The following is a 17,907-nucleotide window of genomic DNA, read 5'->3' as shown; positions in this document are numbered from 1 at the left end:
TGGATGATACCTTTTTATTGACAGTGAATAGATATAAAATTATTTAACTGGATATTTCGAACACATATACAGTGTTCATCATCAGCAGTAAAACTAAAAGACGTGTCTTTTAGTTTTACTAAAGTTGGTTCAGAGTGGTTCAGAGTTATGAAAAATCTACTGTTATAGATGCTTCCACTGACGAATACCATCGGTGCTGCAGCCTGAAATCTATATCAAATTGGTTTACAAATTTCAAACGGACGTCAGGCTTTATGATTTTTTCTTCATGTTTTTCTTTTTGGGGAGGGGGAGGTGTTTCTTAATAGACCTAAAGATCGGAATGTCTGATTTCTTAGGACACTTAAATACGTTTCCCATGACTGATTCTAAAAATTCCCTTTCATATTTAATTATTTCTTTTATTACATTTTTTGTTATTTTATGATATATTTGTTATTTCTTGTTATTATTTTTCGTTTTTAATTAATTTTGTTTATTTAGTCTCGTCTACCAGTTTCGTCTCTCACTACATTAGTGTATGAATATCGACCTTTTCTTCCTTATATGATGCTCCATATTATGAAGTTCTCTAAGATATATGATAAAGTCAGGAGCCTTATCCTTGAAACAAATATTTCTGCTATAAAGTCATTGCTTGATTCCAGGTGTCTTTACATTTTTAATGTGTCTTCGACATTCTATCCCATTCACACAGTCAGTCAAATCGGGCTTTGAGCCCTGAATGCCTGTCCTGATGCCTGGAATATTCTTCCTAAGTCAGTTAGTGCCTTTGGTTTTATACCTTCAAAAAGCCACATTTTTTTTTACTTCTAAGCGGTTTTTTCTTATTTTATTTTTTATTTTTATGGTTCTGTTTATTTTCTATTTCATTCAACTTTTGTTTTCATGTTACCAAGTGGTGAATGTCTCTGGGCTTCTCCTTATTACATACCTCATACAAGATGGATAATGGTGAGCCATTCTTTTTATTTTAGTGTGCGTTTCTCATTTTATTGTCGATTTTTCTCTATTTCTCTTTACTCTCACTGGATTCATGACCATAAAACCTTGTAAGGGGGTTATGACGATTTTTTTTAAGATTGTAGTTTTGTTCTTGGTCAATCAACAAACTCTTTACTCTGAAAGTCTCACGCGAATAAGCTAGCTTCTTCAATACATCATTAGAAAGCTATTAGAAAACTATTAAGAAGTTATAAAGCTATCGAATTAAAATTTCGTTAGTGAGACAGTCAATTCACAATATTTTGGACGGACGATCAATATCGACAACATTTTTATAGATAACTAGCTGTTGGGGTGGCGCTTCGCGCCAACACCTAGTTGGTGGGGGCACTTCACGCCCCCCAAGCCCCCCTCACGCGTAAGTCGTTACGCGCCATATTAGTTACGCGCCATTGTAGTTGTGTCCCAGTGTCACACCTACATATATATAGATTATCAGGTTTACCGACTCTTGAACATGCAACATATAATTGCCCATGGGAAAAACAATCCGTATTCAGATCTGTACCTCATTATTCTAATGATTGCCCTTGAGCTTTGTTGATGGTGATTGCTATTCAAACATTCCCTGTGTCCCCATTGTCATTTATATATCCCCCAGTGTCCCCCGTCGTCCCCGTTGTAGTTGTGCCCTGTGTCCCAGTCGTCATTTATAGTCGACAAACATGACGTCAGTCGAGGCACAAACATGACGTCAGTCGACACGCACGTACCAGTCGTCATTTGTGTCCCGGTGTCCCAGTCTGTAATTTCTCTTTGAGTGTCTCGGTCGTCATTTATATTCCCTGCGTCCCGGTCTGACTTTTTCTAGTTTTTCTCTTCTTTTGTATTAATGCTGAAGCCAAGGTTCGAACCTGGAACCTCTCGGACCTAAAATTTGGAACATAACGCTTTACCAACTCAGCTACTTCGGCTTGAATATATTTACCTATTTTATTTTTTTTTTTTTTTTTTCTCCTTTATTTTTCAGTTTTTCCTTTTTTCTTTTTTTTTCTTTTCAGTTTTTAGTTTTTTTTTAGTTTTTTAGTTTTTTATTAGTTTTTAGTTTTTTTTTTCTTTTTGCTTTTATTTGTAATTTTTACCTTTTTTTATTTTTTTTAGTTTTTTTCTTTTTTACCTTTTTTTAGTTTTTTAGCTATTTTAGTTTTTTTTAGTAGTTTCTTTTTAGTTTTTTTGTAGTTTTACCTTTTTTAGTTTTTTTTTCTTCTTTTGTATTCAAGGTTCGAACCTGGAACCTCTCGGACCTAAAACCTGAAACATAACGCTCTACCAACTCAGCTACTTCAGCTTGTATGCATTCGTTTTTGAATTGGTATATGATGAAATAAATTAGACGTCACATGCGGACAGACAGACAAACAACTTATTTTAATATATATAGATTTTTTTTTTGTTTTCTTTTTCGCCTTTATTTTTCTTTTTTTTCCTTTTTTTAGTTTTTTTTCTTTCTTTTTCAGTTTACATACAGCTCAATCCTTATAATGACGTCACTCGACAGACAGACAACTTATTTTTATACATATAGAAGATAGATATGTCCTGAGGGTTTGACTTTTGTGTCTAATCTATGATTTTATATTTTATATTTGTATGAAGCGATTTTGCAGTAATGAATGCTTTGATTTCCTTTGCCCCATTCTGGATTTCTTGTTCCAAAATATTGCAAGGACAAAGACAATGATTAAATGGCTGCTAAGGTCTTTGATAGGACCGAATTAAGCCGTTGATCAAAGTTTTCAAATTTAGCTATTTAAAAGCGAAAGGGGTCGCCAGTTGCAACTTTTCTGAAAGATTTCTGTGAACTTTATGGAAAATTTCTATGAATTGTTGACTCCACAATTCATATTATGGCAATTCACTCTGAACATTCGGAATGATCCCGCCACTATTGTAGAAACTCGTTTAAACGAACCTGTGAGGATGCAAGTAGTGAGAACTTTTGGATCCGGGCAGACAAATAGGAGGTGTACTATAGGAGGTACTAACCCCTCAAGACGCTATTACCTACAAATGGGTCTTATATAAGGCTATAGTACACTTTTTTGTTATGTAATGGTATAGTAAACCTGATTTTATATTAATAGGAAATGTTTGTTTATTTATGCAAATGTCTTCTTCAGGATATCTTTGTTTTCTTAAATGTTCAAAAGTCTACGCAAGACAAGAAAGAACCTTCAGGAGCCCGGCCAAAACAAGGAGGAGACGCAAACGCTACATAACAGTTTTTTGGTTGTTTAAAAACCTAAGGATATAGGGGAAAACCTCAAGGACCCTCCCGAGTAGTGACAGCCCAAATAGATCATGACCCAATGTTTTTCTGTTTCACACACAGAGCCTTTGTTCTTATTGTTGGTAACATAGACAAAGGATTTCCCTGTTATTTCCAGGAACAAGAATCGAAGTTTTCTAGAATCTAGACGTCTACTGATTTTCCAAGGAATAGGGGATTCCCGTCATACAATGGCCAATTATTCTTCTACTGGGACCACATTATTTTCTTTGTTTTCGGGAGGGTATAAAACCAAGTCTCAGGCGATCATACTATTAGATATGGCTAGTGTACTACGATAAAAAAGATTGGATTTCTGCTTTTATGCAAGTTAATCTCTATGTGTATTATGGATACCCTCTACCCCACCAAAAAAGGCAAGATTAAAGTCATATAAGACCTAGTATAATTCGCTATATGAAATTAAAAAGTAAAACCCTGCTCCCTCATAGTAATGTATAGCTCCATCGCCGATAAATTTATGGAATTTTTGTTGCAAAATTTAAGCTTTTACTCCTGTCCGCTTTAAAGCACTCAAACAGCTCACTATAGGCTAACCATCTGCCCTCCCTATGCGCTAACTCATAATCACCATGAATTGCGCCAACCTACCTAGATTAAACATTTCCATAAGCAGGTATATTGGGTTGAAGCTTAGTTATCATGTGCGCTACAAGTTCACTCTAGCGTTCCTCAATTAGATAGGGGATCATTTATACTTCCTTTTCCTGCTAAATTATCATTCAAATTCCATCAGAAAGACAATTTTTTCACTGTGAAGAGGATCAATTTTCAATTGAAGCATTTTAGAAAAAAAGTGTTTATTTCTCGTTAAAATTAAAAGTTAATGATCAAATTGATTTAATTTTTAGCGAACATTCCATGCGGGAAATCCGACAAGTTTCTTTTTGATTATAATAATGAATTATTATGCAAGACCCCTTCCCCCTACATAGGAGCATATTTTAAACCATGTTTTTTTTACTATGCATGGCTTATTAGACCCAAATTTAAAAAAAGGACCTATGAGAGAACTAAAAAATTATTCTTTATTTCAGAATATTTGATGACGTGCTTGGCGCATGGGCAGCTAGAAGTGAGTTTAACTGGGTATATGTTAAAATTCGGCTAGAGTTATTTGGAAAAATTTAAATATTCATTTTTTACACGAATTTTGAATATCCTAGGCGCTTGGGCTACTAGAAGCGAATTAAATGGCAAACTATAAATTTAGAGGACAACCATTTGAAAAAGACTCCAATATTATTTCCATTGAAGGAGTATCTGAGAAGTGCCCTCCTCCCCCAAAAAGGGCAAAGGCGTGCTATTATGATGCAACCACCTCCACCCTACAAAGTGAAGATGCGGGCTATTCTGCAGCTCCCAGCAAAGCGGCGAGAGTGCGGCCACTTTCACTCTACAAGGCCATGATGTGGGTCCTCCCGCCCTCAACAGCCAAGGTGGTGAATTTGTCGGCCCATTGAGACCTGTGTCCCCCATATTTGGCGAGAAAGCTGTCCCTTCAGCCACCAAGCACGGGGAGGACATGGTTACCACGCAATATGGAGTTGCTAGCCCAGGCGTCAGTAAAATTCTTCGAAAAATATTGAAATTTTTCGTAGAGCTTGATGTTTCAGCGGTAAAAGAGCATTTTTCGGCATGGTGGAATAAGTAAGATATTGAGAGGTCATGTTCGCTATCCCTGGAGGGAGGTCGATTGTATTGCCCATCCTAAAAAATAGGCTGCTTTTCAGGTTAATAATGGGAAAAATACCAGGGGCTTCTTGGTAGTCTTATGGGGCTTTGGGGAGCCCCTAACCTCCAAAGAAATGGACTTTTCGTCATGTTTTAACGGTAAAAATTAACTGTTTATCAAGGATAAATTTTTCAATCTATTAGAACTTTGATGGTATTGCCAATCCTAAAAATTGGCTTTCTTTTGAGCTTTATAACGAGGAAAATACCAGGGCCCTAACTGTCTATCAACTAACTGTTTATCAAGGATAAATTTTTCAATCTATTAGAACTTTGATGGTATTGCCAATCCAAAAAACTAGCTTTCTTTTGAGCTTTATAACGAGGAAAATACCAGGGCCCTCTCTATAGTTCTGAGGGGTTTTGAGGACCCCCTAGCCTCCAAAGAAATGAAATTTTCATCCCGCTTTAACGGTAAAAACAACATTTTTGCTGTAGATAAATTTTTCAGACTTTAGAACATTGAGGGTCCGAGACTGGCCTAAAGTTAAAGACGAGTAAAGACAGTCCCTTTGTTCAATGCTACTAATGGGACCCCACCTGGCCATCTAAGAAAGGATTTGAGAGGAGGATTTGAGGGCATCTCCCAATAGGACTTTTCATCACTGCTAAAGTAACTACTTCTTTTTAGGTAAATAAAGGGTCCTAACCGATGCTGCTCTTGCCGGTCCAAAAAGAAATAACTAAACTAAAGTTCTGTTTTAAGTTTAATGCAAGACATTTGAGGGCCCTATCCATTCGTTCCGAAGGGTCTGAAGAGTCATTAGTCCTCATATTAATAAAATGTTCCATTTCACCTTACAAAATTTCTTTTCAGTATAATGTTCTTTTTAGAGCTTAAAATAAAGTGTTTCAAGGGAATATCAATTTATATTCTTTATCTACATTCCCGAAAACTATTTAAATTATATAATTGAGGATTTGCTGACTGATTTTTATTGCATAGGAGCTATACCAGTGGGCATTATAAGCACCATCCCCTCCGTAGGTATTTAAAGACTCAAAATTTCAAGGTGAGGGAACTTTGTAATAGCTAAAGCCAGAAGAAGGCAACATACCCACATGTATGGGGTATTTTCTGGCTCATAAATCCTTAGCTGGTAGAATACCCTCACCGAAACCGAACGGCCACTTTGATCCTTTTATGGAAAAATTTCTGGTCATTACACCCTTAGGTAGCAAAAGATTCACACATCCGAACGGTCACTTTGCCATCTCAAAAGAAGGTTTAGACTAATAATATATTCTTCTTTAAGCCAAATATAAATTGTTTCTCGGGCTGAAATCAGAGGTATTTCAATAAGCCAATAAGCTCTTATAATTTTTTAGGTTCAAATACCGACAGTACCATCTACTCAAGGGGCCTATATTGAGAACACATTGTTGCTACCATGAAAATTTCGCGATTTTAAACCGAGTGTATTTTAGTGCGGGGTTAAGCCAGATTAGCATATCTTCCCCCAATTTTGATTTAAACTAGTTTGTGAGGGGATCTCGACGTCGATACGGAATTTATAGACTAAGTTTTAGACTGGTTTCCGTCTACCAAGATCGACAGGATACTTGAAGAACTTATGTTCACCCTTCACAATGACAGTCATGAGGGGGAAGTAGGACAAAGTGGAGCTGGCTCACCCTCTAAATTAGCAGAGTTTTACTTAGCCAATTCTGCTTAGCGCAATATTTGGAGACCTCTTGAATACTCTCACAAGTGGTATTATTAATAGGGATCCAATAGAGATACTCCACTCTTATGTAGGCAACATTCGGGCTCTACTTGAAAAACAGATTTGGGAGGGAATGGACGGGAGAGAAGAAAGGCATCCATCGCTCAAAAATATTTTTTAATGAAAAGTCAGGAGAGGTGTACTCGCATTGCCTGCACAGACAAGTAGACAATTCGTCCGGACTTGCACAAATTATGAGGGAGTTTTTTCCGACCAAGCGGGTAGCATTTTTAGTAGAGAAGACAATTATAATGAGACGGGGTTTTGTTTATTGAAAATTTTAATTTAAATGTAACAAAACTTAAAAAGGACTTTGTTTTAAGAGGTGGGAGGAACAAGTTGATAACATAAAAAGTTGATTTAAGGAGATTACAAGGTGTAAAACACTTTTCTGTTGACACAGAGCTTCAGTGCTTCAAGTACGTGGTCCTCGTAGCAGGCGAAAAACCCCAGAAAAGGGATGCCACTAATGCATATTTGGTAAATTTGGCAGCTAATGGGGGGTAGGGAAGGGTCAGCGTTACCCAAAGTAGGTTTTAACTGTTTATGGGGCAATATCCTGTAAAAATTTAGGGGATAGACATTTTCAAGAGTCATAATGAGCACTTAAAGATTGGTGTTTAAGACAGTGTTACAATATGACACAAAATATGAAGAAGGCGAACTTAAAGATAAAAAGATATTAATATATTGAATGGGAAGACGTCATCGCTGCAGCACCAATGCGAGACGAATGGAGAGGCTTTGTCTACGCCCTATGCGCCACCGATGGCTCTGGAGGAACTAAGGTCTAAGGTAAGGTAATATATTCATTGACGGCTCCGTTGAATATTTCGGTGAAACATTGGGTGTGGCTTCTTTACAATCCTGCCAGTGAGCCTGATATTATTGGAAATTTTTCCTTTTCCCACATTAGTCGAGTTTTAAGTCAGGGGAAGAAGGAAACTTCATTTCATTATTGTCCGATGTGTCTATCAGCCTTCCAAACACAGTTAAAGTTAAAATGTCACTTGAGGCACTGTCAGTGTCATGGGTACCAGTCCGTTGAGACGGTTTCAGGTGACACTGCATCTTACGTTTCAAAAACTTCCGAAATTCGCTCTTGCAGAGTGATAAGGTGGATTTAGACATCGAAGCCAAACTCATGAATGTGTGCGTACATCAAACTCAAATCTTGTCAAAGAACATGAAGCGATTGCGGTCTCTTATGGCCATGCTCAAACAAACCTGTGATGCCATACAATTAGTAAAGGTATTTGAGACATTGGGCGGGAATGATTGTACAGGCTCTGCTAAGGCTGCACTTATTAAAACAGCCAGTAAGTCAATTTCACGGCTTCGCAGTGTAAACTATCCAATGACTATCATCAGAGGAAGAGTTAGCAATTTAAAATAGAGAAATGTTTCGGGTATGTAAGGGGAAACTTTTTGACGGTATTGAAGAAACATCAGTCCACGACCATGATCATTTCAGCAATCCCAATTTATCCGGAGGGAGTAACTTTTGTAGACTGGCACATAAATCTTGTAATTTAAATGTTAAGCAACAGTACTTTTAACCAGTTTACAAGCACAATTTCAACTATGATGTCAGCTAGTCATAGTCAAATAAAGGTGGCATTGGCTGAACGTTTGATGAGAACAATTCTACTCTTAATCTCCAAATGTTGTACACTGAAAAATACTGCTGCCTTTATTGAAGATTTAGATAAAATCATGTTGATTTATAATCAACACCCTCGTTGATCCCTGTCCAATCTTAGTCCTCTTGGAGTTCATCACGAGGGTAACAATACACGAAGTTTTCCTTAAATAACATTCAAATGAAGGGAAGCAAGTGAAAAGAAGAAATTCATTGTTGGTGATACAGTTCAAATCAATTGAACAACGATTATTTTTGAAAACGGGAATTACTTGTGGTACACTGAACTTCTTGAAGTGTCAAAAAAGTTAGACAATAAACCTGTAACGTATCGTTACATGAATTAAAAATATACGTCATATGAAGGATGAAGAGATTCTTGGTGGTTTTTACGAGTATGAATTATAAAAAGTTAAAAACAATAGAAAGTATCAAATCGAAAAGATATTAAAGTGTCGAAATCGCTGAGTACATCAGAATTCAACTTCTATTCTTCTTGGCAATCAAATTTAGGATCATATTTTGTACAATATAATGTAACTTCATTTTATTATATCCCTTTTAATGTCAATAATAGTATTTTCATTCACATTATAAAATTCACATGTTGCAATTTGTTTATTTGTAGCAATGTCACGTACAATATTCTCATGTAAAGAATCACTTTCTGTAACAGCCAAATGAAAATCAGTAGGTTTATAATCATAGCAGTCAGTATCTTCACACCAATGCCGTGAAAACCAGACTCTTAGTATTCCAACAATTGAAGTGTAGACCAGGTTCTTCCTCCCTAAACAATTTAAAACCACAACGATACCAGTTTCTTAAAAATAAACTGACACATTATTTGGGGTTTTCCCAATCATACCAAGGTAAGCATTTTCTTATTGATCACATTTATCATGGGGACAATTAGAACAGAGGAAATCTCCAATGTGAGAGTCACAAACATCTTCTAGACAGGAATTACATTCTTTAATTTGCACTGCATATCCGCTTTGCAATTTACATGGATTTCATAAACTACACTTTTCATTATAGTCATCAATAATAGTACAATTCTCGAAAGATGACCAGCCGCCCAATGTACACAAACATAATAGACATGTGTAAAACATTTTTCCAATGTTGACTGTCTCACTTCCAAAAAGAAACTGACTCATGGTCAATAATAGGAACTTCTTCCAGGAGAAAGATATTGAGTCATGTCACAGAACTTATTCGACTTATTCGTTGTTGCCTTGCGAAATGGCCGTCTTAAACGAATTTCTAACTAGTGCTCAAAAGTAAATCCTTAATATCATCCTGTTTTGTTTCAATTAATATGCCAATAAGTTGAGTAAATGCATCTGGCACACGACACTAAAGTTTCATACAATAGCCCAAAGATGGAGAATCACTTCGCATTGTATCGTTAAGTATTCTTTGAGAAAATGTTTTCCTTTGAAGACAAACGTTTCGAAAAGCATCATCCAGAATCGAATATTTTTCCAAAATAACTAGATTCCCTATGATTTTTTGTTTCTCAAATCCAGCCATTTTTAATCTTGACACTCCTACAAATTATAGACTAGCAAATAATGAAGATTCTTTCTTGCTAGGAAAATATCCAACAACAAATGGAATAAAATTCACTCCTTTTTGATAGATTGATTCAGATCATTGTCCAATATGTTTCACTAATGCATTTAATTCACCTTGTAATCTTTGTATATGCATTATATTCACTTTTGCTTTAAAGCATAACTGTTGATCCGACTTGTATTTGTTTAATGATATTATACATCTTGCAAACATCTCGTTCCCTTTTGGGGTTAGACAACAAACCCTTACAATTTAAGAATATGCCAAGAATAATATCTTTGATCTTGACACACCGAACTCTTTTCCAATAAGTTCACTGAAACGTAGTTTCTAACACGTCGCGACCCTCTAAACCTGTATTCACTGGATTATAAAAGTCCGCCAAAACCTTTATAATCCAGTCACGTAAGATTATATTATCTTCACTTGTAAATATTTGATCAAGATCATTTTTTACAACCAGGATTTCACCGCTTGACTAGCGGATCCTAAAGTCTAAAATTTCCTAAAAGTTCCTATTACGTAGCAACCAAAGAAATCTTGAAGAAAACATTTAAATAAGTAAACAGACATGGCCCCTATTACGTCAGATACGGGAATATAGTATTGCATAAGACCCGGGTGTCTATAATAACGTCTTGATGGGTTAGTAGCTCCTATAGTACTCCCCCTATCCGTCTGCCTGGATTCGAAAAGGCCTCATTACTGATGCTAGCTTGTTAATCGAGAAGCAGAATTTAGAGGTTTAGTCTACAAGTCTAACCGTCTGGACTTCGAGCTACACATTCCGTACCTCTTACGTTAACAAATATTCCAATCAATAGTAATGTTCTTAATCCAGCAAGTCGACGTAATTTTATAAAGAAGCTTGGTACTTGCCTGGCTAAACGCACCAGCGTTTCAGCCAGCCAGGGGAGCAAAAATATTCAGTCCCTCACTGAGTGCTTCAAGAAGAGCTTTGAAAAGTGCCGCAACTGTTTGGAATGGTCTACAGAGTGATGTTGTCTCTGGAAACTCGTCTTTTAATCACTAAAACCCTTTTAATTTTGTAGAGAAAGCTTAGGTAAAAGGCTGACAAGTGGTGCGTCCAACCCAACGTTTGGGGCAGTCCAGTGCCATGGACTTGGTCATAAAAATGACTATCAATTACAATATTCAACGATCTTAATTGCTGTTATTTTCATAAATCATTTTCTCTTCCACAGGTGTTGCTGTTGATTAGAAAAAATCTAATCATCGATTCACATTGCTGCTGTTATTTTTAGAACAAAAATTGCTAAATAAAACTGCCAAATTTCCTATAAAAGTTGAATTTTCCCGCTCACTTGCGTGATGGAAATATACTCTTAATATTGCAACTAAGTTGCCATGAAAGGACAAATTTGCTCCAATATGAAAATATATGTGAATCCAAGATAAGGCTTTGAGTTAAAAAGAATAAGAAACGTCTGAGAATAAAAACAACCAGCAATATTTAGTGTTAAACAAAAAGAATTGTTTATTCTAAAAAATTAATTGAAAAGATCAATTATATTCAGTTCTAAATCATGCGCGAGCCATAATAGTCTTACTTGTAGACATATACAGGATTACGTGCAACTACATGACCAATATGTATACCCTGTTCATAATTTGTCGAGTTGAACGATGTTCAGCTTCTAAGCCCTGAACTTTATGATTTGTCAACCATGGTTACACACTGAATTTGAAATAATAGAAGCTTGGAAAAGGGTTTTTCTATCTGTATGACGGTCCTAGCAAAAAATTTAAAGACACAGTTATTAGTAAGCAATAGCTGGGGACAAATTAGTGTCGATACAGTTTTTACCAACCGAATTCTTGGCTTTTTTATTCAACAGGTGTGACTAAAGAGTGACATGGGCATAAGTTTTAAATAATAGTAGAGGCTCAACATTTGTTGATTGCGGGAAAACATTTACAGATAAGACAATAGCAGACAATAGCCAATCTTCTATGGGCTACTGGAAGACCAAAAAAGCAAAGTCTCTGACACTTCACTCCTCACCGAGGGGGGGGGGGATAACTAGCTACTTTTGGACAAGTTGCTAGACTAAACTGGAGTAGAACTTTTAAGCATTTTTGGGGAGGAGCCTAAAGAAGAAGCTTGAAATAAGGCGGACTGGAGAAATAGTGGTCACTAGTTTATATACCACTTGCTTCAGAGAAATATATCTGTGGATCACGAAATAAAACGAGGCACTTACGTGGTTTCCAATAAAAGGTGTTATAAGAAAAGATGTCAAACAATTTGTTCCAATAATAAATCCATATATTGATGCGGTTGCACCCTTATCTTCTGCCTGTTAAAAAAGAAAAAAAAATATCTCAAAGAGTAAACAAAATGAAATCAGTATGCGAAGCGTTTTATTTCAGGTTAAACGTCCTTAACATTCATAAATTGCTCAATATTAACAGGTTTACTCCTGATGCTACTAACAAATCACTGAATTATCAAGCCACCAAAGACAAACACAGCTGCAAATCCTACTCCTTCATCCCGATCTATTAAAAACTCCACACTTTATCACCTCTTATGAAAGACTTCTTTGCATTAAATCCTTCCTTATGACTTTTTCCCAGGCCACTCGTCGACGACCTGCTTTCCATTTGACCCCGGATGAAGAGCCAAAAAGCACAAGCCATCTTAAACTTTCTTTAGTTATAGCCCTAGAAATTAGGATCGAGCCACATATTTCGTACGACTTATTGTTTGGTATAAGGTCAGTCAAACGACCTGCTTTTCACCTGTCTCATTTTTTGTTACAAATTAAATAGCTATTCGAATACTGATAATACTTTTGCTGTGAGGTTTCCCTGGTTGCTTTCGAGCTAAACACCCTTAGAGCAAACTTTGAAAAATTCTAGAGCTAAAGACAAAAATTTTTAGTCGGGACACATTTCCATGGACCACTTGGAGTCCTTTATATACTAGGAAACACTATTATGCTCAGAATTTCATTCATTGGAATTCCTCGGGTACGTAAAATAGGAAGCTACTATTCTGCCTTTAGATGCCTTTGAATCCCAAAGTTAGCAAACTGCGACCCAATTATACCAAATTACCAAGTTCTAGAGACATGATTATTGTGAGAATCTTCGCAAACTCCTTCCTGTTGAAGCAACATTGTCAAGTTTCAAAGAAGATATTTATACGTAATAGAGGATATAAGCTTAAAGGATGTGTTTTATATACTGATTTTACTTCTCTCATGAAAAATTTGCAATAGGGGGATTCAAACCCCGTAAATTCCACCTGGATACGGCCTTGGCTAAACGCTTGGCAAGCATAATAAAACCCAGAGGACAAACTGCAAACAGGACTGTAACTAGATAGAGGAGTGGGACATTTTATACATTTCTTTTTGTTGACTTTCTTACAGTCGAATTATCCCTTGATTTTTCATTTGATGATAGATTGAATAGACAATACTTAGTGCTCAATTTTAACTGACAAGACAGATTCCCCCCTCATATTACAATTCAAAAGTTGAAGACCTTGTCTAAAGCAAAACGTTAGCATGGTATAAGGAAATAAAAAGATTATCCTGCAATGCTACGATTAGTAGCATTGCAGTATACATTTAGAAAAAAAAATCTACAGTTACTTTCTAATTTCTCTAATGATTAGATTATTAGATTATTAGATGGGAGATGTTGCCTGTTAAGACGGCCCATCCTTTGACTAAAATTTTTAATATGACTTCTACTGCTCAGAAGTGGACTCCCATTTTGAAAACTGATAAGATTACTTATATTCCGATATAAGGACTCGAGCTGGAGTTTGATGGAGTAAAAACGATAACTTCGACATCCAATTTTCGCAAAATTTACCAAACTTTTTTATCAAATTAATTAAAAATTAAACCACTTAATGATCCTAAGCAGTTTTAACAATATTCCAAAGAGATCTGCAAAAAATTACCAGATCAGGCTTGATTTTGCCTTAAAACATCTGGATGAACCGAGTAGATGGCTTAGCCTCATAACATAGATTAAACGAAAAGACCTCTGTCTAATACAGCATGATATTTTAATTACCAAACTACTTGTGGAACTTTGGTAAACCCTAATTAGATTTCTGTTATTTGAAGTATTTTTCAAATCAGTTGCAAATAATGAACTATAAGACAGTTTTCTCAAATCCTTATTCTATTTTTTGTGGGGTTTCTCGAGGGGCCATTTTAGGCCCAATTTTACTTCTGGTCAGGATTAACAATGTTGCAACTGATAAGAATGTAGATGGGTGTTGATGATAAGCCATGCCTGGTGATGAGTGAAAAGCCTGTCATTATGACTAGTTGAACGTACAAAATAAAGTCTGATTTTTATCCCCCTTAACACTCCGTGAAAGTTTCAACTTAACACTCTTAGCTGTTCCTAAGAACTATTATCTTAATGCCCTCAAACTATCCTTGTGGTAGTGTTTTTATAGCACTTGGTACTAACCAAGTGACATACAGCAATCGCAAATTCTGTCGATCTGTCTGTCGGTCTGTCGGTCCCGGTTTTGCTACTTTAGGCACTTCCAGGTAAGCTAGGACGATGAAATTTGGTAGGCGTATCAGAGACCGGCCTAGATTAAATCATAAAGTCGTTTTCAAGTTTTTCGAAAACGATCAACGAACGGTTGATCAGACCTTAACGAAATTTGATGTTTGGAAGGATATCATATCTCAGAGCAGTTATTCTAAATCCCGACCGGATCTGGTGACATTGGGGGGGAGTTGGGAGGGGAAAACCTAAAATCTTGGAAAACACTTAAGAGTGGAGGGATCGGGATGAAACTTGGTGGGAAAAATAAGCACAAGTCCTAGATACATGATTGACATAACCGGAACGGATCCGCTCGTTTTGGGATAGGTGGGGAGGAGTGTTAATTCTGAAAAATTAGAAAAAATGAAGTATTTTTAACTTACGAACGGGTGATCGGATCTGAATGAAATTTGATATTTAGAAGGTTATCTTGTCTCAAAGCTCTTATTTTAAATCCCGACCGGATCTGGTGACATTGGGGGGAGTTTGGGGTGGGAGAACCTAAGACCGGATCTGCTCTCTTTGGTGGATTTGGGGGGGGGTAACTTGGAAAAATGAGTTATTTGTAACTTACGAAAAGGTGACCAGATCTTAACAAAATTTGATTTTTAGAAGGATCTTGTGCTTTAAAGCTCTAAATTTAAATTCTGACCAGATACTGTGACATTGGGGGGAGTTGGAGGGGCAAACCGGAATTCTTAGAAAACGTGAAAATTGGGTATTTTTATCTTACGAATAGGTGATCGGATCTTAATGAAATTTGATATTTCGAAGGAATTCATGTCTCAGAGCTCTTATTTCAAATCCTGATCAGATCTTTCGACACTGATGGGAATTGGAGTTGGATATCTTGGAAAACACTTGGAGTTGAGGAATCGGGATGAAGCTCGGTGGACAGAATAAGCAAATGTCCTTGATATGTGATTGACGTAACGTACCGGATTCGCTCTCTTTGGGGGAGTAGGGGGAGGGGTTCAGTGATTTGGCGAGTTTGGTGCTTCTGGACGTGCTAGGACGATGAAAATTGGTAGGTGGGTCAGGGAGCTGCACAAATTGACTTGATAAAGTCGTTTTCCCAGATTCGACCATCTGGGGGGCTAAAGGGAGAGGAAAAATTAGAAAAAATTAGGTATTTATAACTTACGAGTGGGTGATCGGATCTTAATGAATTTTGATATTTAGAAGAACATCGTGACTCAGAGCTCTTATTTTAAATCCTGACCAGCATTAAGCCTCTGATTTTCCTTTTAAATCAATCTATTGATTCTTAGAATTTTGTTAGAGCTCATACCATATGAGCTCTTGGCTCTTAGCTCTTCTTGCCTCGTCACAAGTGCCACATGAGCTCTTAGCTCTTGTTTTATTTAGTTCACCCTCTTTCTCAACATTCTAGGGAAGTTTCAACTTAATGCTTTTAGCTGTTCCTAAGATATTACAGGTACGGCAATATTGACAAACTTGAAATACATAGCGTCTTGGTTTAGTTGTACACCCCCCTCAATATTTTTGAAAGTTTCAACTTAATAGCCTTAGGTGTTCCTTAGATATTGGAGATCACACCCTTTTGACAACCTGGATGCATATAATGTCTTTTGATCTAGTAAAACATACCCCTCTATATTATCTGAGAGGTTAACTTAATCCACTTAGCTGTTCCTGAAAAATTGCAGATAAGCCATTTGGATAACCTATATGCTTTTTGGCAATAGGAATAAGATCATAATTGAAAAAAAGCGGCCAACAAACAACTTTAGTCGTTTTTGAAGTTGTTAAATAAAAAAGGTTTTTTCAAATGGAAGTAAGGAGCAGCAGCAAAACTTAAGACGAACGGAAGTTATTCGTGTATGAGGCGGGTTGCCTCCCTCCTCAATGCCTCGCTTTTCACACTAAAGTTTTTTAGTATTTCAAAAGAAAAGCTTTTTATTGTTCCAATTAAACGGCCCTTACCTTTCAGAGTCGTTCTTACGGGATCGGGACAAAAATCAAACTTTGGCGTAAAAAGCGAGGTATTGAGGAGGGGACAACCCGCCTCATATTCGTCAAAATTTATGTTCGTTTTAAGTTTTGATGCTGGTCCTTTCCTTCAGTTGAAAAACTTGTTTTTCTTTATTTTAATTTATGATCGTTTTTTAAATAGTGCAGGGAAATCCGGCCCCCTCTCCATGAAAATTCCCTTCCCCCACAGAAAATTCCTCCATGGAAAGTTCTTCCCACTCCCTTTAGACAATTCTATTCTTATTGGAAATCTCATCCTTTCTTCGGGCGATTCCGCCTGACAATTTTTTCTTAACAAACTTTCGTTTGAAAAAGACTAATACCTGATTGTTTTTCAAATCATGTCGGAAACCGCCCCTCCATGAAAAATTCTCCTCCCCCCCCCCCTTAGTAGAAAGTTGCCCCTGTAAAAAATTCTTCCTGAAAAATTTATTTCGCTAAGAAATAAGAAATTATTTTTTACTCCCCCTACGGATAGATTATCTAGACAGTTTTAATCAGGTGAAAATTTCCAAACCCCGAAAAATTCCCCTTAACATCTCCGCATTTAAAATTGAGTTGGCAAAGATATAAAGTATTACAAATAAAATGAATTTTGCATAGGAATTCTGGCAAATTCCCCTGAAAAGTCCATGCCCGGGATTACCCTACCCCCACCCCGGATTACAATTCCCATCGAAATTCTCCTCAGCAGAAAATTCACTGCCCCCCCCCCCAAAAAAAGAAAATTTATGTTTACTTCCGAATAGCAAATAGTATACCTAAATAATAGGAAAATTTCAAGACTTTCAGATTTTTCTCCAGGGGCTATGGGAGATCATGTTATCCCCTAAGACATATTTACTGGACCTTTCAACTACACTGAACAAAATAGCTATCTCAAAATTTGATCAGAGGGGAAAAGGGGGCATGGAAGGGGAGCTACTTGCCCTCCAATCTTTTTGGTCACTTAAAAAGGGTACCAGAACTTTTAATTTCCATTTGAATGAATCCTCTCACGGTATTCTAGGACTATGGTTCAATACGATAGGCCCTGGAAAAGAAAATAAATTGACCCGCATCAGCGGATGCGGGTCAATTTATCTTTTCAATTTTCATTTTTTTTTTTATCTTTCTTCCAGCAAAAAAAATACATAAATTCCATGTGTTACAGACGGGAGCTTAAAACCTCTACAGTAAGGTTCTCTGATACGCTGAATCTGATGGTTTGATTTTCATTAAGATTTCTTAACTTTAAGGAAGTGTTTCCTCTTTTTCCGAAAATCAGACAAATTGTCTCAGGCTCGTAGTTTTTGATGGGTAGCGCTAAACTTAATGAATCTTATATATTTGGAATTAAAATAATAAGCCAATTCTTTTATTGCATCTATTGATAC

The 17,907-nt window shown here is 36.6% G+C and overlaps 1 protein-coding gene across 1 annotated transcript in view; it reads right to left on the bottom strand.

Moving 5' to 3' along the window:
* Positions 1–17,907, bottom strand: part of LOC136026199 (MFS-type transporter SLC18B1-like) — a 155,245-nt gene that overhangs the window by 104,548 nt on the left and 32,790 nt on the right. The window contains exon 4 of the mRNA XM_065702524.1: positions 12,208–12,303. Within this exon, the coding sequence (XP_065558596.1) occupies positions 12,208–12,303 (96 nt within the window). The remainder of the gene's footprint in view (positions 1–12,207; positions 12,304–17,907) is intronic.

Source organism: Artemia franciscana, chromosome 4 (genome assembly GCF_032884065.1).
Source record: "Artemia franciscana chromosome 4, ASM3288406v1, whole genome shotgun sequence".
NCBI classification, from domain to species: domain Eukaryota; kingdom Metazoa; phylum Arthropoda; class Branchiopoda; order Anostraca; family Artemiidae; genus Artemia; species Artemia franciscana.
Note: the sequence above shows the minus strand (reverse complement) of the source record. Positions and strands in the feature narration are given on the sequence as shown.